Genomic DNA, 24,695 nt, shown 5'->3' on the forward strand with positions numbered 1-24,695 from the left:
ATTGCACTGTCCTGATATTCCTGAAATGGAGCACGTCAGCACATAGCAAACAGACTGTGATAGTCAAGGAAATGCAAAAGCAGAAAAGGGCGCCGTTTCATCAGCCGCTTCCAAGACTTTATACGGAACCTTATTTTTTACAGCAAACCTGTATTTGGCTAGGGATCCATGCATTTTTGCTCCCCACGAACAAAAATTATCATCATGAATGGCTCCTCCCGCCGTAAGCATTCATGCGACCGTAAAGATGCAAAAAATGCAATGGCGCTTAGCCACGTAAGGCAGAGGCTACAAGAACTCGGCAAAGTAAGGCATACAATGCTTAAATTCTTTCTATTTATGCACGCAACATACAGAACAGCATATAGAAGACTGTCGTCATCAATGGGAATGTCATCATCAATGGGTACCCCAAGTGCAATGACCCATTACTTAAGCCCATTATGCCAATGGCCCATTACCCGTCAGCAAGCAAAATGCAATGACTCAAAGTCCGGTAAGGTTCATGGCTACTCACATTGCTTGAATTAGCTCCAATTACACTACCCCAGTTGTCGTTGTCGGTGTTTTCAAAATGGATATGTATGCAACGGAAAGGGAGTGGTTTACGTGTTCTATGTGGCAAACATATATCTTGCGATGCCACACTGATCCGGCGCGACCGACCACCCAGCGGCGTGCGTACATAAATTTGATAATATAAAAGAAAATAACTGCAGTTGCCACTGAAATGATGAATACCGATCAAGACAATGAGTGTGTGCGTACCTTTAGTCATGACGACCCACCAACATAATGAGCTCGTACCTTTGTTCGAAATTATGTGACACCTCCATGTCGTGCGCTAAAAAGCTGCCCTGGCCAACCATCTTCAAAAAGTAAAATGACTCATGACTTTTTCCGCTGTTATTTATTCTGAAACGCCCTTGAATACAAAATATTTCTTTTCGATTCGATATGAATGCACTATAATTGTCATGTATTCCGAAGCTATCGGAGTACATACTGAACATAGCAGGTGTAGCGTGATCGCTCTGTTAGAACCTTCCCATCCCCCTTGCCTCCACATCTCCACATGGAAAGAAAAAGACGTGCAAATTGAAATGCAAGAAGTACAAGCATCCGCACTACTTCAGTTTCTTTGTTTACATATTTCCATAGCGCTGGGTGGCATTTGAAAAAGTCTATTTTCCACGTGGTTCCGTATTACCTTTCACAAAGATGACAGCTTGAACATGAAATTAGTCAAAACCATTAGACGCATGCTGCGGTAAGGTAGTTCGGTTTTTAGGTGCGCTTCATATTTTTGTAGTTTTGCAGAATGAAATGACTGAGGTTTCTCGTCAAATGCTTCACGTATCTTCAATATTTGTGCTAATAAAGAAGTGTAAACTTATTTTACAAGGGAACTTCTCAATTCCATTTAAACGTGTAATTCTATGTTTGTATTGCCGCGACGAAAAAGCGCAAGGTAATAATACATTCAAGTAGTTATTTTCCCAAAACAATAGTAGAATGTTATTCCTCAGCTGCTCATTTACTGAGGATGCAAAAAGGAGAATGTGCGGCGAGGCGAGATTGCCAAAATAAATTTTATTACGTAAGGAATTCGCGCAGTAGCAGTTTCTTCTGGCATAGGAGAAATATTCTTAGCGCTGCTGGCAACAAGATCATTATACAGTGTGTAGTTCTTGATCGATTCATTTCACCTTTGTCCTTTAATTCAAGGGCTTAATGTAAGCCGCACCTAACACAACCATGTGACTAAACCTTTCAGAATTCAATCATTGTGTCAATGCTTCTAGATGCGGTAAATCAGACGGCTTTCTTGTAGCCTGGAATTGTGGTCCGACCCTTATGACTAACGTTGACATTAAAACCGTGAAAAAATAAAGGTGATTACGAATTCAATTCGGCGCAAGTGAAAACAAAACGCAACTTTAAATATGTGCGCTGTACTACAGCATTCAAATATATATATATATATATATATATATATATATATATAAGGATACTGTTAGAATATGTGCAATTTACAAAGCCCAACTAACGCTAGACAAGCAGCATAATACAATAACCATCTTCACAATGATTTCTGCGAACACAAGAAACAAGAGAAAGACTTTCATTGGTTTTGAGTAGTGGTTAAGAAATCATGATATTTTGCTTTACGATACGTGGAGAAGAAATGAGCGATGCAGGACTGTCTGCAGCATTCATTAACGTTTCTGTGAGGTAGAAAATATTTCCAATCCCGATATATTACGATTCTTCGGATGGAAGCTCACTCACAGGCACAGCGAGACGTGCTGATCCACCAGGAACCAGGAATTCTGCACAGAGCATGAGAACTGCGCGACCGGACAACTTCCGTAGCTTAAGTTGCCGGGCTAGTTGATTTTGCATGGTAATTTAAAGAGAGGGTTCTGCAACACCACGAAGACGATAGTGCACATGTTCTCGTCCTGTATTTCTGTTGTTATTGTAGCACCATCCTTTCTATATATCATGACCGCTAACAACTGGAAATGGCATTTACCTTGAAAAGGAAATTTTCAATCCATTTCCGGTCTCGTCTCGGCCAGCACATGCATGAGCTACGGAAGGAGAAATGTACAAGAAATTTCACAATACATGCACGCACGTGGTAATGGAAACTCACCATTGTGCATTGCTTCAAGCTAGAGGGCACTGGGGGCAGCAGAGGCTTGTGAACCTGCATGACGAGTTGGAAGCACATCTCGAACAGCATCTAACAGAGCACATAGAGGTGAGGATAAATCCCCCTCTATGTGAAGGTTATTTAACAATAAAGAAATGTACCTTCAATGTGAGCAGCTATTTGAGGAAAGAAGATGGAAGTAGTCCAGAGCCCTAACTGGAGCCGGCAATTATACAGAAAGCAAAGAAACTGGGCTGCGTGCCAAATACTTCCCGGGCGCTGAGTAAGCAACACTGTTTGCCTTCTTATAAAAACCCTTCCAGGGTATCGAAAGCCTGATGTCCCACTGCACCTACAGGACGTAAAGAGACAGATACGTCGTGAGACAAAATACAGGTGCATGCTACATGGTGCAAGTTTGCGTGTAAAGAACGTATTATCAGCAGCTGCCAGGAGTTGGGTGCAGTTCAAGGGTGCATCAAAAACATGTGGGCCTGCGTGGGGCACAACTGGCAGTAAGCGGAAACCCACCGTGGTTGCTCAGTGGCTATGTGTTAGGCTGCTGAGCACGAGGTCGCGGGATCGAATCCCGGCCACGGCGGCCGCATTTCTATGGGGGCGCAATGCGAAAACACCCGTGTACTTAGATTTAGGTGCACGTTAAAGAACCCCTGGTGGTCTAAATTTCCGGAGTCCTCCACTACGGCGTGCCTCATAATCAGAAAGTGGTTTTGGCACGTAAAACCCCATAATTTAATTTTTTGGGAGTAAGCGGAACATAACATGATCAAATCGGGGCTGCAGAATGAGTAAACAATATTTTCTACATTGGGGCACTGATGCTGAAGTTTGCTTGCCTGGGGTACGCAATCTGGTACCGTCGATCGTCTTTCTGACCGACAAAATCAACGAGTCCTGGACTAGCGGCGTTGTTCCTGCAGAATGGAAGATGGCCTGCACGGTGCTCATTCCCAAGCCCGGCAAGACCCCGAACATCGAGAACCTCAGGCCGATTTCTCTATCATCCTGCGTCGGCAATGTCATGGAGCGCGTCGTCCTCAACAGGGTCAACGGGTACCTCGAATACAACGAGGTTTACACGCACAACGTGATCGGCTCCCGCGCCGGACTCTCGACGCAGGATGCAATGAAGCTAATAAAGCATCAGATTGTGGATGGCCGTTCCAGAGGCATCAAGGCTTTGCTCGGTCTGGACCTCGAGAAAGCTTTTGACAACGTGCTCCACAGCTTCATCGTAAAGACCATTTCAGACCTTGGCCTCGGTTCCAGATTCCATAACCACGTCAGCTCTTTCCTAACGGACACGAAGGCCAAGCTTCGCAGTGGGGACTTCCGCTCCAACGATGTGCCCCTCGGAGCGCGGGGCACTCCTCAGGGCGCCGTCATCTCACCCACCCTCTTCAACATCTCTATGATTGGTCTTTCCGAGGGGTTGGCACGCGTAGAGAGCGTCAAGCACACCGTATACGCCGACGACATCACCTTATGGTGCTCCGGCGGCTGCGAGGGCAGAGTCGAAGAATCCATGCAGGAGGCGATCGACGTGATCGAGGAGTATCTCCGCCCCACCGGACTTCGATGCTCCCCCGCCAAGTCGGAGCTTCTGCTTTACAAAAAAAGAGAAGGGAGGCAGACCCAAAGATTGGAAGCCAGTCTCCGAAAGCAGCATCAGTCTTCGCACTTGTGACGGGGGGGGGTGATACCCAGGGTCGACGTTATTCGGGTCCTGGGCATGTTTGTCGAATTTAACGGCGGGAACGGCACGGCACTCGCAAGATCATCGCAAAGACGGACAACGCTTTCCGCCTCGTTCGCAGAATAGCAAACCGGCACCGAGGAATGAAGGAAAACAATCTCCTCAGGCTTATCAATGCCTTCGTACTATGTCACTTTACGTACACAATTTCCATGCACAACTGGCTCAGAGCGGAGCGAGAGAAGCTCAACGCTCTCATCCCCAAAGTGGTCAAGAGGGCTCTCGGGCTACCCATCAGGACCCATACCGAGGATCTCCTCAAGCTGGGGGTGCATAACATGGCCGAGGAGATTGCCGAAGCCCAAGAACGCGCGCAACTCACTCGCCTGAGCACCACAGCGGCAGGTAAACACATCCTCGAAGAGCTGGGTTACCAACCTGCGGGATTCCCGATGGTCGGTACCCCGATCCCTAGGTGCATTCAAAACAAGTTCGAAGTGGCGTCTGTGCCCCGAAACGTCCATCCCGTCCATAACGAGGACAGACGCAAGGCCAGAGCAGCAGCCATCCTCAAACAGATCAAGCAACGAGACATTAGAGCAAGCTTCGTCGAGGCCACGGAGTACAGCGATGGGATGGGAAGTTAGGGCTTTTCAGCAGGGTTGCATCGCCAAGCAAGCTGCTCGTCTTCTTAGCAGTTCGAGTCGATATGCTCTCAAGCATCATTCAATCCACTGGTTTCCAGCTCACGTAGGGTCGGTCGAGGGTGCTCCCGCGAACCTAAATGAGTCTGCTCACGAGGCTGCGCGTGACCTCACCGACCGCGCTTCCTCTGCAAGAAGCACCGACTCCCCTCCTTCCTACGGCCATAGGGACGCTCCCGCTACTCACGAGATTATTAAATTCTTCTACATGTCTAGAAGGGTCTTTTCACCCCCTCACCCCAAGTTAAATAGGTCGCAAGCCGTTTCGCTTAGGCTTCTGCAGACAGTACGTATCCGTGTCTGTCCGTTCTCCATGAGGCTTAGCCGGACGTGTATCGCGACGACGCCTGCCCCTCCTGCGGGCAGACCTCCACTCTAGCGCATATGCTGTGGGAGTGCGGGTCGACATACCCCAAGTTCATCAAGGAGGAGTGGGACTCGCTTCTGCGTAGCCCCGCTCTAGAAAAGCAAATCCTGGCTGTCCGGCGTGCCCGCGACCGGGCCAGTGGGTTAGACCTGCCGGTCCCGACGTGGGACTAGCCGGGTGCGCGACGAGTTCGCCTCCTCGCTGGACCTGCAATAAATGTTTCTTCACTCACTCACTCACGTGAACAATGCACTTATGTAAGAATGCTACTACATGCTCTGACACAGTGCAAGTAGCCTGGTAATTACGCCATACATGTTCCCGAAATGAGAATTATCAGGTCCATTATTTTGTAATTTTTTCAACATGACCCTCTCAAGTCCTCTCTAGCCACGAACCTCAAGTACGTTATGCGCATAGTCAATGAAAAAAATATTCTTTTTCACAACGCTAAGGCTTTCAAAGGTGGGTTCTCGCGGTTGGGGTTGCTCCCTAAGGCTTAATATAATGTCGCATTCTTCAAATCTTTTATTCCGAACTTGTTTAAGACAAGCTGCTTATTTTGATTTCCTTCAAAATGATCCTGGACACAAGAAACAAATCAGATTGAAATGATGACACAGCATCAAATCACCAGAAACATCAGAAACGTCACAGAATAGTGTAGGAATATTCTATGCAGAAGCAGGGACAGAGAAGGAAGTATAGTTGCGCTTCTGTAAAAATGTGGTCCCCGAACCTACTGCACGACAAACAAGCACCATGCCGAAATTACCGCGACTATCTTAAATTTATGCGCTAACCGCATCAGGCGATAATCCGAGGCGACACATGGCGCGATGACCTGGAGGCCGCTGAACCATGGTCGCTCATAGCGTCGTTCAGATTCTGAGTTTGCAGAAAATTTAACCCATCGCCATCATCGCGCAGAAGTGGTTCGTTCGTCAAATTAGTCAATATGAAGGCGTTGTGCCTACATACGCGGCTTCCGATGTGACTGTCTAAGCTAAGTTCGTGTTCTACAGAGTGGTTTCAGCGATGAAACTGCCGACGCTCACTCCATTTTCAGCCATCCATCTACACAGAACAATGAAAACGTCAAAGAATCTATGGTACAGCAACGAGAGTTGCAGTTTACGCCCCCACTTATGACACATATCAGCACTTCGTAAATGTATATAGGAGCCGCAGTAAAATGTTATGGCCCAACCTAATTGTTCGATTACGAGGAGCGAGAGCGCTACACCACAGAAATCGAGCAGCTGCGAAATCGTCGCTCTGGCGTATTGTGTAATTAAGTACCATTCTCCGCGCTTGTTCCTGACGCTGCCCTATTATGTCTTCAACAATACACCATCTAGACCAAACAAGACTGTTACTACGTTTGCTTTATCTGCGTCCAGTCCCGTCTCCTTGCGCGCAAGCGGCAGCGAGAGACGATGATGTCGTCATCGCGCGACCTGTCGCCGTGGTACACCACCTCATACGGTTACCACTCTCTAGCCGCAAAGGCTGGGGCGAGCGACTGCCTAGGCGGCTGAAAAACGACACGAAATTTTGCGTGTGATCGAGCCGGAAGTGGACAGTTTACGCAGCACGGCAAAAAAAAAACACAACGGAGGGTAACAACCCACGAGCACTTCCCTCACAATGGCGCGACGATCCCGTAGGTTTGGCATTGACTCGTTCTATTCGGTGGACCCAGGCTTTCCGACGAGCTTCCTTCTCTTTTCCGCGCGGTAAGGCAAAAAGCTTTTTCCCTTTACTGTCATAGTTATGACATCCGAACACGCAGCAACAAGTCATAGCGAGACCACGAGTGAGACGGAGTCAGACCACCACTTCGCATACATGCCATAAGTGCATGTGACGAGCAGAGGGACAATTTCAACAGGGCGCTGAGGCTGGAAAACCAAAATATAAAGAGCTGAAAGCGCACTTGCTATCACGTGGGAGCAATCAGGCAACCGAAGACAGAGGAGAGAGGAAAGCGGCATAGTTCAAAAGATGGTGGTACTTTCCCGAAGGTAGAGGGGCTTTAAGTATACCGTCATTTGCCAATGGAAGTGCAATGATACGCACCAGGCGAGAAGTACCTCACGTCACCTTACCTGCGCAAGGCATTTGTTCAACTTGCTTGGAAGTCGCCGATGTGCAAGTGTCCCTCGGAAACCGAAAACTAAGTGTGGCGTCGATGTATATAACTCTACGAAGGAAGGTCTCCATGGAGGCTTTTCTAATGGAGTTTTGCATTCGTTGCCACTCACCTGGATCAATCTGTGATGACTTTAACACACATAATTTATTTGCGAAGAAAAACTCGTAGATGTTGGAAACAAGAAACTTGCCGCTGCTGCGAATGCTGCTGACTCATCTGCGGCGAACGACAGCAAAGCGTTTTTCTTTCGTACGATAGACCTCGTGCTACATTCTGGAGACCATTTGGTGTCATCTACAACGCCCCAAACAGGATGACCAGCGACCATTTCTCTATCTTCGCAATCATCATCAGATTTCAGAATGCCTTCGGCAATTCTCTACTGTGACACGCTGGGACACATACAGCTGTTTGGATGAATACCATGGTGAGCTGTTTCCAGGCATATTGCGAAGCAAGAGAGTGGCAGTTTGTGTTGAAACTGCCAGGCCATTTCCCTACTCCTGATTTGAAACTAAGTAATGTCTGCACAGCGCGTGCGAAAACGGAGCGTAATGGGATAAACGCTGCCATCCGTCGTCACTCAAGACAGCTTGAGCCAGCAACAGTAGCCTGCTTTCTGTGAGGGCTTATCGGCTTTTACTCCCATGACAAGCATATGGGAAGTAATCACTAACCTATCATGAAAAATTCGCCGACACGGGCCATCGTTGCACAAGTTATTTAATTGCGTCTGGAGCATATTACAGATCCCAGAAGCGTGAAATACAGCATAGGTGGGGCCAGTGTTCATCTCTGGAATGTATCCTGTGAACCTTGCTTCATATTGCTAACATCATGCGTAATAAAATTGATGGAAAGACTATTATGTTCGTAGTTACCATGGTGTCTTGAGCAAGGAAGTAGACTGTCATCATGTGCTACCAGATTTTGTTTACGGATGAGTGCCGAGGGCAGTTTCATGGACTTACTATATCACGTCAACCACCATCGCGTCAACGAATTTCTGACCCTCGCAATTTTCATGGACGTTGCCAAAGCATACGACTCCGTGCTCCATACAGGCATCACCAATGGACTCCAGACCGTGGGCTTCTCCGGGAATGCTTCTCGATTCATCCAACAGTTTGACATTTATTTGTCCAGAATACGCGCGGAAATGTGAGCGAATAGCGACGTATTTCCGTGGACGCCCCACAACATACTGTGCTACCTCCTCTGCTTTTTAACGTTGCCATGGAGAGCCTCGTACGTGCACTGACAGTAGGTTGGACAGAAGTTAGTGTCCATGTACTGAGATGGCATATGCACTTGCATATCAGGGAACCAACACAAGCGTTCGGCTCGGATAGCCCCGGGCGCAGACTCCTTAATCGACACTTGGCCTATCAACGCTTTATCGACGCTTGGCCTATTATTGCCAGAGGAAAAATCTGCTTCCGTGCTTTTTCCGGGAAAGATGAGGAAGTCATCACGCCTGGCGCTCAAAAATGAAGGCTATCCAACACGTCGTGCAACTAATGTTCGATTCCTGGGCATCACCATCAACAGGATGCCTCTACGGCAACGCACAGCCCTAAATTTTGTGTTTTCATCAGCGCAAATAGCCAACGCAATGCGCCGCATGGCGAGTGCACGTTATAGAAGAAATATGTCCATGCTTAAACAGCGCCCTGCACTGATAAGAAGCAGCCTTCTCCATCAGCTTCCGTTCATGTTACCATCTCTGAGACAATTCCAGCACTTGGAGGCAGTGCACTGAAAGGGACCTTGTTTGGCAATTGGGTTCCTCAGGCCGCTTCAAACAAGGCTGATATTGAAGAAGTCTTTTCAACTGTGCCTTTTGGAATCTCGGGTCTTGCTGACGCTGCTGTTCAGGCTGGGCGAGTCCCCGTGCGCACGAAGCTTCTACGGAAGCTAAGATTTCCATGCGCTGCTGAACACTTTTCGATATTCATGATGGGAATAACCTAAAAGGACTATCTTAGACCCATCAAGCCTTTTTTCGAAAGTTTACTGCAGCCTCAGTATATCCTAACAACCAGCGAAACGACACCATTTCAGCTGTCCAAGTAAAATATATGTGCTAGACCTCTTGATGAGAGTTCCAAACCCACATACAAATGCACCATACGGGCAGGAGTGTGCACAAACTGATAGCTTCGTAGTGGCATTTGGCATACCTTCCCTTCATATGTCATAGTCTGGCCGCCAGTATCGCGTAGTTTTGTCTGCACCAGTAGAAGCTGCCGCAGTTACCGCGGTCTGGGGAAAACTACGCGCCTATTCCATACGAGACGTTGCGGTGCTTGCGAACTCAAAATCCTTGTTACAGTGTTTACACCTAAACCTACGTCGAGACAAGTTTACAAGGCAATCTCTGGCACTCATCAAAATTCTAACGAGGAAGCGATTCAACGTGCAATTTCATTGAATCCTGCCCCACGTAGCAATTGAGGGAAATGAAAAAGCTGACACTATTACATGCCTATCACAGACATGTGTCCCAAAAGTAAGAGCGCCAAATATTTTTCAGAACATAAGGCTGCTATCCCCATTCATTTCAGGGCTATCCACCAGACTCCACACCACACCTGTGTGACCCACGGATTACTCGCGAAGTAGAAATGGCGTTGTACCACATCAGAACCTACTCCACACACTCCCCGACGTTGTGATTCAAAGCTGGACGATGCGTTTTTCCGCCTTGTGGTTTCTGTGGTGATATCGAAGACATTAGGCTATGCCCACGGTTCGACACGGAAACCAAAGCGACGGTAGACAGCCTGCAAAAGAAGCCTTACGATAGTGCATGCGGTATTGTATGTGCAAGTACTGAGTGGTAGACAATTTCGATGAATTCTAGAACACCTGCGTTCAACTGAAGGCCAATATTGACAAGTCTATCTGAACATACGTTCACTTGTGTGACCTGTGCAGGCCACATGACGGGGAAGTTTCTGGGCAATCGTTTAGTACCGTTATTAATTCTGGGCAGCTGAGTCACACATTGTTTGTATAGTTTAGTTATTTTTAATGCACCAATATAACAGGTAGACTTCACCCGCTATGGAGCTGTCACACTCATTTGACTAAATCTCGAGGACTGTGCCATCCAACACTATTTGTCGCGAGAACCGAAAGGTTCAATGCAACTTCAATCGCTTTTCTTAAACTATGCGTCTTTTGTCTTCACCACCAGCAGCAGCAGCAGTAGCAGCAGCACCAGCACTAGTAGCAGCAGCAGCAGTGGCAGCTCCAGCGGCAGCAGCACTAGTAGCAGCAGCAGCGGTGATGAGTCAACACCTAAGAAAAACAGGGCGGCCATGGAGAAACCTCCAACCAATATGAAAGGCGGTGTGAGGTGAGCCCTATATATGAAATCTTAACATTGCCTCTGCAAAACCTGTGCCAATAAAGTGCCGTATGCAGATCAACTGCAACCTGGTTCACTTTATTGCGCCCACGAGTAACGCCACTGAAAGCGAATGTTATTTTTTTAATTAATGTATATTTCATTTCGTTTGGATACCCGCAAGGCACATCTGCTTTGTGTGACCTGTCCGCCTAGTTGAGATAAACCACGACGGCCGCATTTATATTTAGGTGAAATGCGGAAACAAATGTTTTAGATTAAGGTTCAGGTTAAGAAACTTACGTGGTGCAAATTATTCCGGTGTCCCCCACTACAGTGAGCATCATAATCACATCTTGTTTTTTGGCAATTAAAACCCCATAAATTTTATAGAAACTATATTCTGACTTCAAACTAAAAGTGCCTTTCAAATATTGCAAAAAGACAGACCCCGTGTATTCATACGACGCGAAACACAGTTCTGGGTGCATTCTAGAAAACATATTGCCGGTTCGAGTATGGTTTCAAGTTTCTTTAGTACGTTTGCCTACACGAAATGAAACACTTGAGCATGTGGCAGACACACTGCAAAGCTTGAAGTCACGTGGTCGTGCTGGAAATTCAAAAGCAGAAAAGAGCGCCGTTTCTTCGACCACGTCCAACCCTATATATCAAACTACTTTTTTTCCTAGCCTTTATTCTGAAACGCCTGCGAACACAAACTTTTTCATTCGAATTTTATATGAAAGCACTCCAATTGTCGCGTATTCGGAAGCTATAGAATTAAATACTGAACATAACAGTTAGCATGATCACTCTGTCACAATCTTCGGTTCTCATCTCCTGTGCAATATCCACATAGACAGAGACAGACGTGCAAAGTATACATTAATGAAGCGCAGGAAGTCAAAATTACTCAGTAGTCCCCACTACGGTCAGCCTCATAATTAGTTTTCATAATTTAGGTGAAACTCGATACCTTCGCATGAATAGTATTTGCAAGAACGAGTGGCTCTCATTCCGTAACAATAGTTATCGTGCTATTTAGAACACTTTTTCTTACCATGTGTAGAAATCCTGACAGAACAGCGCAGTCTGCAAGAATATGCAAATCAACGAATATTAGGTTGCTATTTACATATAAACACCATAAGGGTATGTACGGAGGTTGTGCGTTCGTCTCCAACCTAGCAACCGGTAATACCTTCGTCCATTCTCATTTTCCCTTTTCTTTATTATTTTCTAAATGTCCCATCTCAGTCACATATATTTTTTTTTATTTCATCATTCATCAATAGTACAGAAGGAGGTCCCGGAGTTACAAGAACTGTCAGGGGGACCTCCTATTAGTAAGTTAACATTGCATGAATTAATACATTTATAATACATTTAAAGTACATTTATAATACAATTAATACATGCAATTAGCCCTATGCTTCCGTTGGCATCATAGCCTGTTGACTTTACATGTTCGTGATTGACGAAATCGAGCCTCGCTCTCTCCTCGTTCGCTAAAGGCTATCGAAATACTCGATGATTTACCTGGACGTTAAATATAACCAAGAATATTAGTTCGATAAGCCATGCGTTTCAAATGGCCAGTTATCTCATGTGTTTTTGTTAATATCATATATCGCTAAAGTACTTGCTGCTTCTCGCAAAAAGTTAACATTTTGAAGTTTTCCAGTTACAGATGTTACTGTGCCATTGTAAAATCCTGCGTCAGCCTATTTGTAGTATTGCAGACAGAAGGAAGGCAAAGAACCAGTAGTGTGACATCAACGAAAATTTTCCCGCTAGTCCGTCGAGCTTGGACCGTCAACTCACAACGCAAACTGGCGACAAGCCAAGCGTTTCCGAGGGATGTCTCAAATTCCTCGCGCAATTGCGCCAACTCGAGTGATGCAGCAGGAAATGTGCGGACATAAAGCCATTCATTTTAGATATATATTCAAGGTGATTTGCCCACAGGAACCATATTAATTAATTTACATCGTCGCATTGACACGGGCGCAAAACATAATTTCCTTGCCTTTAATGTGATGAGTCGTTCGTGCAGCAACGCACTCTCAAGAAACTTCTGCAAAAGCATAAGAGCGAGAAAATGCAAATAACGTGCTGTGAGCGTTTAGGCTAAACAGGCTACTTTCGGATAAAGAATATTCGCTAAATTGTCTGGGCGTCTTCAGGTGACAACAGCTATGTCAGTTCCGCATACTTTGTCTATTTGTGAGATTCCTGAAAGAACCACCTAGTTTGCAAGGGTTTACAAATAAAGCATACGAGGTTGTTATTCCGTAGTAAATTAACTTCTTAAGGCTATAAGAGTAATCCTCCCCTTCTGGACATCAAATGCACCAATTATTGTGAGTTAGAGAAGTATCCTTTTTTAGATGACTCGTGTTATAATGCAAGTTTTCTCACTCATTCTCATATTGTGGGCAAGTAGCTCTTGCTGCTCTTGGCTAAAACAACTCTTGCTCTCTTTCTCTAACAGCAGTTATTGTGCCTATTTACAATATTCCGTCCGTCTATTCGTAGGAATGCTGGCGCTCGAAAAGCAAGAAATCGGCACAGTGTAACCGGCAACACTGTTTCTGGTGGAGCATCGAACCAGGACAATCATCTCAAGCACACTAGCATCAAGCTATATGCCTGCAAGGAATGCCGCGAATACTTTCCTGAAATGTCGGCACTCGAGAGACACAGCAGGAAACACACGGGCGAAAAGCCCTCCATTTGTGATAAATGCCCCAAGTCATTCACCCGTAGCAGCAACTTGGAGACACATCGCCGCACGCACACGGGTGAAAAACCTTATGTCTGCAAAATATGCCATAACAGCTTCACAACGAATCATAGCCTCAAACAACATATCAGATGCCATACGGGGGAGAAACCCTTTGTCTGCGCAATATGTTCTGAAAGTTTCGCAAGGCACCAATACCTCCTCCGGCACCATCTCGCGACCCATACGGCTGAAAAAGCCTTTGTCTGCAAAATATGCCATAAAAGCTTCACAAGGAATCATAACTTGAAACGGCATATCAGGTGCCATACGGGGGAAACACCCTTTGTCTGCGAATTATGCCCCAGAAAGTTTGCAAGGAAGAATGACCTCACGCACCACCTCGCTGACCATGCAGGTAAAAAAGCTTTTGTCTGCAAAGTGTGTGATAAAAGGTTCACAAGGAAGCAATCCCTCAAGAATCATCTCGCATTGCATACGGGTGAGAAGCCCTTCGCGTGCCCTAGTTGTTGTAAATCTTACATGTGGAGGACCCAACTCACCAGGCATATTAAAAAGCATACACACGAAAATTCTCACGCTGGCCCACAATGTCCTCAATGATTGGCGGCCAAGCAATTTCTCGATTAAAATATCTACTCTTGTAGAGGCGAAGACCTCGGCATTGCGAAGGATGAACAGAATTCCTTACGCGCGAGTTGCGTTCGGAACATTACCGCAGTAAAGACATGGATGAGAAACCGCATCAGTTTACGCAGTGCCGCAGTCGCTTAGAGGGCAAAAAAACACTCGACAGACGTTTTTGCTAGCAACGTATGCACTATGTGTAAAGACTTATTTTAAGAGATTTGGTTGAAAATTGCACGTATTCCATTGTGCGAACTGATAAATAACCGCGATAATCAATTGGGTGCGCTGATCAACTCGCTCGTCGGCAGATCATTTATCGCCACTATAGGTTTGAGCCATGGTAACAAACATCTTCCGAGGAGTGGCCGAATATTTAGGCACATGTACAAGTTCACACAAAGGGTGACAGTGTGGGCAAAGCGCGCGGTGTGCTTTTGAGCTCCTGTGACGGCGAAAACACTTGGAGAAATCCTCGATGTAAGCTGTGTTATCTGGCTGTCAAAACATCACGAGGGGAGATATTACCCCAACAGTTAGTATAACAATTTTGCAAGTGGGTGATGTTCGTCTGGGTCTTCGTTCCGCAATTCAGTCTTGATGACAAACCCTAACAGGTTGCCGCTTTTATATTTCTTGGACTTCGCCTTGAAACTGCCAGCTGAATCACCATTAACGCCTATTCAGTGCAGAAAATTTCAGTTGCAAGCATTTTGGCGTCATTTAAGCACGTTTTTACTGTGGATGTTTTTAACGATTAACCTCCCATCACAGTGGAAATGAACATCTACCATGATCTGAGGCTTTAGAGGCTGAGGAATGCATTACGTTATCAGAAATGGAGTAGCATCCTTTCTTCAGATTGTAAGTATCCCATCAATTGTCCAGGTATTTCGGTAGTTTACTTTTTCACGTATTTATTTTTTCGCATATCCGTAACTGCTGTACGCGTCTACCGTATGAACATTAAAACCAAAGATACTCGCAGAAGATATCGACCGAAATTTACCCAACATTAAGCACAAAACCAGATTTTCGAACTGGAGTCATATTTGTCTGCTTAGATCTTATTTGCTTCACAAATGTTTTCATGTTGAGATCAAAATCATTTTTATTGATTGTATTTATAAACAGATTCAATGATCCCCCATATACAACCTTGCTGTATCTTTGTCTCTTTCCTGAAAATCGTGTATTCCATTAAATTAGGCTGATTATTGCTAGAGAATTTAGGTGATGTTCACTCTACCAGTTCGCTCTGGCTTGTAGACAAAGTAATTTCCATTTATTTTATTTAACATGGAAATCGAGAATCGGACAATCGAAAGGAGGTTATGAGTGGGAGAAAGAAATTTTCTTTTAGTTTCAAGGATGCCTTCTTGACGTTGAAGGGCAATTTCTTGTCCGCGTGGAATATACAGGGTGTTTCAGCGAACACTCTCAGTATTTTTTTAAAGGTTGCCTGTGGCAGATAGCTCAATTCTAGTTGATGAGCCGGTCTACTCAGAGGAGGCGACACTACTTGCACGAAAAATTGAAATGCAAAATCGACTAATCAAGGAGAATTCACAATTAACTTTTTTAGCTAATTAGGTTATGACCCATATCACAATTTACAAATTCTAGCAGTGGACATCGCACGGCGAATGCACTCGCAACAATTTCGACACTAGTTTCGAGATGTAAATTTCCGAACTTTGCGGAGAAATGCACAGGCTGTTCGGAAAACAATCTTCCTGTGAAAATATGCCTTTTGGACCGTATGGCTTCAGCCAAAAAAAAAATGCTGAGGCTTCATTCATTAGTAGTATGGCACGTATTGAAGATAAAACTCCAAGCTGGAGGGTCAAAAACGAGGTGAAATTGTAAGGCTTGAGGTGTCTTCCTTGTGAAGGTTTGCGAAGTTCTCTTTTATGTACCGACGATGCGAGTAGTTCTCCGTTTGTATAATTCAACAACGCTGGATCGAGGCATGGTGTGGCTTAAGATGTTTGAGTTTTCCTTACGTAGGCAGCCTAAGGTGCGCTGTAGAATATCAAGTATGCTTTAGGCATTGTAATTGAACTGTCGAAAAAACTTATTCATGCTTTGAATTCGAAGTTGTAGTGAACAGATGGGCTTTCCTAACAATGCATGCCTCGCCACAACGACAGTTGGCAACTATGGTTGGGGGAGGGGTGTGTCATATTGTCAATAAAGGCTACTGAAGGCCACTATGAAACGTTTCATGGCTAGACATTTATTGGCTCTCGATCTTAATCACGAAATATTTTTAAGGTGATTGTTGTTATCGTACTAGTGAAGCATATACATAATATACATGATGCACCATCGTGTTCGTAGCCATGGGCAATTCGTTTTATTTAGGCCTGCTTCAGAGAGCGGCGACATAGCAGAAAATTTTTCGCACGTAATGCACGCCTAAATATTTCTTTTACGCATTATAAAGTGGCCATATTTGAGAAGAACAACTCATCAGAGTAATAAGAATCATGACGAGAGCTTCGCTGGGTACTGTCTTTCTAACACGGACACATTTTGACACCAAATACCAAGACATTTCTTCTGTGTAAAATACAATGTCCCTCATAGCCATGTACTAAGGTAATGTTCAGCCTTTAGCAAACCATCATGCAATGCTTCGCATTTCAAATTGTTGAATTTGCAGACATTCTTCTTACGTTAATTTTATGGACAGACGCGGCGATTATGCATTGCAAAACGAGTCAACCTTTTTAACACGACATAGCTTTCGATATCCCAGCGGCAAACTTTCTCAACTCTCGCCCTTTTTACGAAATAAATCTGGTTCAGGAGTGATAACAGAAAGAAGGTGACATATGGTTCAATAACAGCGGCTCCAGCCACCCATACCCCAAGCATACACGAAAGAAACGAGCGCGCGCGGCAGCCCAGCGAGCTGGGTGGCGCAACCCACCACCCCGTTCCAAAGGAGACGCTCATAACATCCATCCGAGCCTGACCGAGTGGCGTTCTGGCCGTGACGTCAATCGCGGGAGGGTTCCACTCTGATGCTACTTTTCAGAAGGGTGACTCGTACTACTACGTTCCCTGGTACATGCGCTCAGACCACGCAAACTCTGTTTATAGCTACATATGACACGCATTTGCGCCTTAGAAAAGCATCCCTTTCTTTCTCTCCTTTATTTCATTTCAATCTTGATGTTGCCGCTCGGTGATTGCGCGCGAATCGCGGCCCGACAGTCAGCTTTCATTCTACTGTCATATTGCACGGTTTCCTTTGGAGAACAAATCTTTTAAAGCGGGAGCTCTAGTGGAGCAGATACCAAGCCAAAAAATGCTGTAAATCTGACCTTCAAGGTCAGCCAAGGTCAAACTAGGGTCGGTATATTGTAAAGCTGCTCCAAAGCGATTTTATTCCGAATCCGCCGCTACCCCTCCGTGATTGGCCCACAATTTTCAGGCCGTGCCCATTTTGCCTGTCTCAAGCGACGTCAGGAACCCTCAAAAACCGACACGTCTAAATGGTGGTTACGCACTAATTATGCTTAATTACGCCGAACAAACCCGGCAATATCCTGGCATAACTGGCCACTACCCCGCTCCATTAGGAATACAAAATGGATTCCGTCTTGATGGCGTTGCCAGCGGCGGCTCGTCAGCTCGGCCACGGGAGGAGGGAGCCCGAGGTTGCGTTTGACGTGACAGACGACCTGTTTCGGCGGCAGTTTCGCCTGAAGAGACTGTGCGGTGGCTGTGAGAGGACCTGGCGGAGGAACTCGGAGGCGTGAGAGCAACAGCGATGTTGGTAGAGTGCCAAGTGTTGTGCTCGTTGCATTTCTTCGCCACGGTCAGTTGCCGAGGGACGGCAGAGGGCAAGGAGACGTTTGGGGTGACCCAGCCGGTGTTGACCAAGTGTGTGTGACGCTTGGCGGACTCCATCATTCACGCAGGTACCCCCAACAAGTGGGTCCACTTCTCGAGGACGCCCGAGGACAAGGCAGCCTTTAATGTAGCGTTCCTTCGACGCGGCGCCAGTCCTGGCGTCATCGGATGCGTGGACGGCAGCCTTTCGCCATCATCGCACCGATGCACGAACAGAAGACAATGTTCATGTGCCGCAAGGGCTGCTACGCCTTCCATGAAATGCTCGTGTCATTAGTTTTGTGTAGTCTGCCCGTCATAGCAACATGTGAATTATGCTGTGCGCGCTCTCGTCAGATATGTGACATAGGCACGAAGATTCTCGCCGTGGACTCTCCTCGACCGGGGTCAGACCAGCACGCCTACGTCTCGAGAACAGCGTGGTTGCGTCGTCGGTTCAAAGAGGGACGCAATGCCAAGAGAACTTGAATGGTGAGCAGCGGCAAAAATTTATACAGTTGCAATGGCAGCAATCAGTAAAGTGCTCCCACGCTGTAAGAGGATGTTTTTAGCCCGAGCCGCTTATGTTGTAGTGGTTAGGTAAAGTGGAATGTTCGAATTTTTCAAGGTATCTGCGCGAAAGAAAGTGACAACACACCTGTGCTGTACTTTAAACTTATTTTTAATATGGACATTTATTGAAATTGAAATTAAAGGCGTATAAGTACATTTAGGTACGAAATATATGCAAAAGGAGGTCTTATATTCAAAGACTGTAAAGTGATACCTCCTCTTGATAATTACATGAAAATAAGAAAATTTGTGCACGCATGATTAAAGAGCATAAATACATAATACACACTGAAACATACGTAAGAAAGAACAGCAAAGAATAAAAAGCACTACATTGATCAAGTATGCCTTCCTCAACAATGCCATTGTTGCAGATTGCCATGATATGGGCCTACTTATACATTATCCTCGGGGCCAACCAACGACGCGACAATGGACCGCTCCCAGCCTGTAGATTGGGTACGCATTCAAAGCCCAATATGGATCTTGCTCGACTAGGGTGAAGGTTGAAGGTTGAAGGTTTATTTCCGCAACTGGTGTTGCGAGGACAGCCAGGGAAAAAGCTGTATAGACAGCTTGAGAGGTCCTGGCTTCCTCTAACAGTGCAGCATTGACGGCGGCGGAGTACAACAACATACAAAACGTGAGGAGAAAAACAAAAAAAAACAAAAAAACACGTACGTTCGGTACAGAGAATGAGACATGCACGTTCAGTATGCAGTACATTGTACTTGTACAGTACAAAACTACACGAACATTTGGGGCAATTCTTTCAGACAAATATTAGATAAATCTATATTCTCATAGCAGTACAAATGATTCAGAAGTGTCGGTAAGGTATGCTGCAACATTTGTTTGCCATAGTTTGTGCGGCATTTCTTAACATTCCAAGGTTCTGTTGTGCGGGTATCATACACAGTTCTGCTCTGCTCTAACCCAGCAAGTCTAAGCAAGGAGTCATCATTTTTCATCATGGCGAGTTTATATTTATAGCACAGTCTGTAGTTATACATGGACTTCATCTGTATAATGTTGTGTTGACGGAAAAGGCCTGCAGTGTGGAAGAAATACGGCACTTTACATGCAATGCGTATAATACGTTTTTGTAAGACAGTGAGTTTGTTAATGTTTCCAGCTGTTGTTGTTGCCCACACCACACATCCGTAGTTGGCTATGCAAGAGAACAAAGAGTGGTAAAGTAACAAGTTAACTGATCTAGGAAAATTAAAGCAATTGCGGCGCATGATACCAACTGTTCTGGAAAGTTTCTGAACTACGTAATTAATATGATCATTCCACGACATATCTGCTGCAAAGTAAACGCCCAGAGTTTTCACAGACTGCACAAATTCTATTCTGGTATTGTTTAATTCAATTAGAGGAGGTTCAAAGTGTTTGTGACGTGGGTGAAACATGACTGCTGCAGTTTTGCTAACGTTAATTCTTAAGTGATTATCAGCCGCCCAAGTATTTATTTCTTTTAAGGTTACATTAGCTCGATTGCGAGATCAGCAGTTGAAGTACCCGAAAAAAACAAGCTAGTGTCATCTGCGTAAATTATGTACTTAGCAGTGCTGTCGATGTGGACAATATCATTGACATAAAGAACAAAAAGAAACGGACCCAAAATGCTCCCTTGCGGAACGCCGGAAGCTACCGCTTTCAACTGGGAGCATTCACCGGCAATACTAACAAACTGAGACCTATGTCGCAAGTATGAGGCAATCAGCGTATGGGCTATGCCTCTAATACCGTAATGATCCAATTTTTTAAGCAGCACAGAGTGATTAACAAGGTCGAACGCCTTTGAAAAATCTAGAAATAATCCTAGTACCATGTTTTTTTATTCAAAATTTTCTAGTATGAATTCTTTTTGAGCAAGGAGAGCTAACTCAGTAGATCTGTTTTTACGAAAGCCATATTGAGCTGAAGTGATAATGTTGTATCTTTCACTAAAACAAGATGGCCGTTTAAGAACAACTTTTTCGAGGCCTTTAGAAAACACCGGTAAGATGGATATCGGGCGATAGTTCCCCATTACATTTTTGTTCCCTTTTTTATATATTACTATAACTTTTGCCCTTTGCATAAGACGCGGGAAAACGCCGGAAACTAAAGATAAGTTGAAGATATGGGCAAGGCAAGGTGCAAGAATGTCGATAGTAAATTTTATGGGCTGTATCTGGAAACCTGACGCATCTGTAGCTTTACTATTATTGAGTGATAAAAATTCTGTAATTACTTCATTTACTTTAACCGGCATTAGAAATATTGTTTCGCTATATCGGGCACTCATATTAGACAGATTTACATCGCTGTTTGATGTGTCCGCAAAAGAAAGAAAGTAGTTATTAAAGGCATCTGCTAGGTCAGCACCTTTTAATTCAATCCCTTCACAAATAATTTTTGTCGTCGGTTCGGAAGAATTACCAAAGATAGATTTTAAAACCTTCCAAACTTTTTCGGACTGTCCACCAGTTGAATTGAATCGGTTATAAATATATTGCTTTTTAGCGATGCGAAGTTGCTTGGTAACGAAGTTCCTAAATTTTTTGAACGTTTTCAGCGCTTCAGGACACCTACTTTTTAAAAACAGTCTGTAAAGTTTATCTCGTTTTCTTATCAATTGCAACATATCTTTGTCGACCCATGGTTTTCTACTTTTCTTTGATTGGGAGAATTTCTTCAGTCGAAAGGAAGCATTATAAATGTCAGTAAATATCTCTAAAAATTTTTCGTATGCTTCATCAGGGTCGGTTTCCTCAAAAACATGTTCCCAGTTAAGAATAGATAAGCTCGTCTGGCAACCTAGAACCAATACTACAGTCGTCACAGCCAATGGGGGATTTAAAGGCCAGCCAGCCATCTTCCACTTCGCGCATGACATCGCTTATACTTGAAGCGATGTCGTGCCCAAAGCATTGGTGAGGAAGTATGCCTTTCTCAACATGCCATTTCTGAAGGTTGATCACCTGGGAGGTGCTGCTTCGGTTAACTCTAGCGATTATATTATCATAGCGATGTCGTGCCCGACAAACGGGACTGACGCGCTTACGCACTCGGTTATTTTGTTATCAGAAATGTACTTTACATTGTTTGAGCTGTTAATTGCCCTCGCGAGTAACGTCGAGCGGAATTCCGATCCAATGTCGAAGGTTTAGGCTGACGCCTTCGCTGCTGCCTTGGAACGAATAAATAACCTTGAAGACGCCGTGGCTGCTATGCAAGATAATTGTAAAAATTTCCAAAAAGGACAGTTGCTTTGTAAAGTGTGCAGAAACATGCGGAAAATGAGAAGGCTTTGCGCATTGACCTCAAACGAGCGAATGAAGAACACGCTGCCACTGTAAACGAAATTAAACTGCTAAATACAATGCTAGTAGCGCTGCAATCATCAATGCCATCTCAACGACCTGGGGAATCTGGAGCGTGTTTGGAAACATTGCGTGACGTTTCGAATCAGCTGTATAAAATGTCTTCTACATGTGAAAATGCAGAAAACTGTATGCAGCGATCCAGCCTGCTCTTCTTTGCAATAGCAGATCAAGCTGAAGAAAACTGGGCTGCTTGAGAACAAAAAGTGATACAATTTTGCTGTGAAACATTGTGCACGCAATTCACGACTGCGACGTTTGAGAGGGTGCACTGATTATGAAGCTTACAAAGGCAGGGTGAGGCCTATTATTGCGGAAATGACATTTTTCAAAGACAAAGGGTGTTGTTTGTCTTCGGCACGCAAACTAAAAGGATCTGGTTTTTCAATTCGGGAAGAGATTTCGCCAGCTCCCTGGCAGGAAGGAAAGCAGCTAAAAGCTTTTGCCAAAACAGAAGCTAAGCCTTCCACGTTATCAACCGATCGACTACGCAATGGGTACGCCATTTAAATTTTTCATAGCACTTGCAAAACCGTTGTTCCGTGTGGGAAAGAGCTGGAAACCACACTGCTTGATGTGAACCGCAAAAAGTCAAAGCCACCTGTCATAGCACCGTCATTGTGGATATCTTACCCAAATATACGAAGTCTATTGCCTAAACGCGACGATATTGCATCATTTCTTGATGACTGCAGTTCAGATATTCTTGCTCTTACTGAAATATGGCTACACAATGAAATAACAGATAAATGAAATATACCTACATGATAGTGCACTTAACATGCTAAGGTGTGATCGCACTGAAAATAGAGATAGTGGCGTACTCCTCCGTATCAAAAGAACAGTTACCCCACAGGGTAATAATGTAAATTCCAGTATTGAGACAGTATGGGCTATACGTCAAACCTAATGGAACAAGGTACTGAAAGGATGTTGTTATCGTCCTCTCGATACAAATGAGAACTTTCTTGTCGAACTGCGCAATAATATTTCCAAAGCCCTTGAGCTCTGTCAAGCTGATATCGTCTATCTTTTTGGTGACCAATTTTCTTTTGATCGGCTGGAATAACCTATCATCCTCTTGTCATACATCAATGGGGTTCTTTTTCATGGGTTCAATTTATTCCGAATGATTACCCAGCCCACCCATGGTTGTAACATTTTAGATTTAGTTTAAACTAACACCGCTGGAACAGTTGGTGAAGCAATGGGGTTCTTTTTCATGGGTTCAATTTATTCCGAATGATTACCCAGCCCACCCATGGTGGTAACGTTTTAGATTTAGTTTAAACTAACACCGCTGGAACAGTTGGTGAAGTTGTTTACATAGACGGTTTCAGCGATGACAAGCTACCCCAACGTAACCTTTAGATCCTCTTGAAATTTACAGGCGTCCCAAGCAAAACCAGCCGTGATTACAACAGAGGAGAATATGACAATATTAACAAAGTACTTGAGAGATTTCTTTTTGGCACCTTTTTAGCTTCGCTTTCTGCTCGGTCAGTCAACGAAAACTGGCTTCTGTTTAAAGAGAAGTTGTCTGCTTTAGTGGAAACGTATATACCCTAATTAAAATAACAGGCGATAGACGAAACCTTTGGTTCTCCAAGTACTCTACCTTCAAAGGCTAAGAAACCAAAAGAATAGGCTTTATGCAACTGCAAAGCGTACAAACTCGCCCGTGACATGGGATAAATATAGCTCATTTTTGAAAGATTACTGCTCGTCTTTAAAAGAGGCTAAAGAAAATCAAGATCTACCTTCACAACCTAAAAGCAACCCAAAAACTTTTGGCAGACGATTTCATTTCGTAGTGCCTCGCATCACATTTCTCAGTGATGGCAATCAAGCTCAAATCAGTGACAAGTAATACCCAGTCGTCTTAGATGCATTTTTTATCCATATTCACTACAGAAGACCATTCAAATCTGCCGCAAGTCACTGATCTAGATTACCAGTACATGCAATTCATCAATGTAACAGAGGATGGTATCACAGGTCTCATATCTAACCTTAAGTTGACCACTTCTTCGGGTGTCGATAATATTACCTCAAAAGTATTTAAAGATACGGCCAAACTGTCTATCAAATTTTAGTCTTATTTTCCGCCACTCATCATTCCGTCACTCATCAATTACTGAATGTTTTACTAAAACAGGCGAAAAAAAAGTACTACGAACATAAATTTGATCAGAATAAAGATAACCCCAAAAAGCAATGGCAGTTATTGAACACTTTTCTTAACAAATCGCCTATTAATGCCTCTATAACCAAAATAAATTACAAAGGTCTCACTCTTTCTGACCCCAACGAAATTGCTAATGCTTTTTCGGACTACTTTTCTTCTGTTTACACTAATAACAACATACATGCGCAGTTGCATAATACTTTGAGCCGTACGACACAATCATTCTTCTTGTTACCAGCTACACCAAATGAAGTGCGCTCCACGATTGCCAACCTTAAAAATACAGGGCCTGGCTTAGACAATATTTGTGTCAGGCATTTAAAACTGGTTGCACATTTAGTTTGCGACACGCTCTGTAACATTATTAACCTTATC

At 44.5% G+C, this 24,695-nt stretch overlaps 1 protein-coding gene across 37 annotated transcripts in view; it reads left to right on the forward strand.

The window, feature by feature from the left end:
• Positions 1-24,695, forward strand: part of LOC135915154 (histone-lysine N-methyltransferase PRDM9-like) — a 473,262-nt gene that overhangs the window by 335,749 nt on the left and 112,818 nt on the right. For 36 of the 37 annotated variants that reach the window (XM_070523466.1, XM_070523460.1, XM_065448169.2 and 33 more), the window contains one exon: positions 10,814-10,972. In XM_070523466.1, the coding sequence (XP_070379567.1) occupies positions 10,814-10,972 (159 nt within the window). The remainder of the gene's footprint in view (positions 1-10,813; positions 10,973-24,695) is intronic. The other variant, XM_070523463.1, reaches the window with a different exon arrangement.

Source organism: Dermacentor albipictus, chromosome 8, assembly GCF_038994185.2.
Source record: "Dermacentor albipictus isolate Rhodes 1998 colony chromosome 8, USDA_Dalb.pri_finalv2, whole genome shotgun sequence".
NCBI lineage: Eukaryota > Metazoa > Arthropoda > Arachnida > Ixodida > Ixodidae > Dermacentor > Dermacentor albipictus.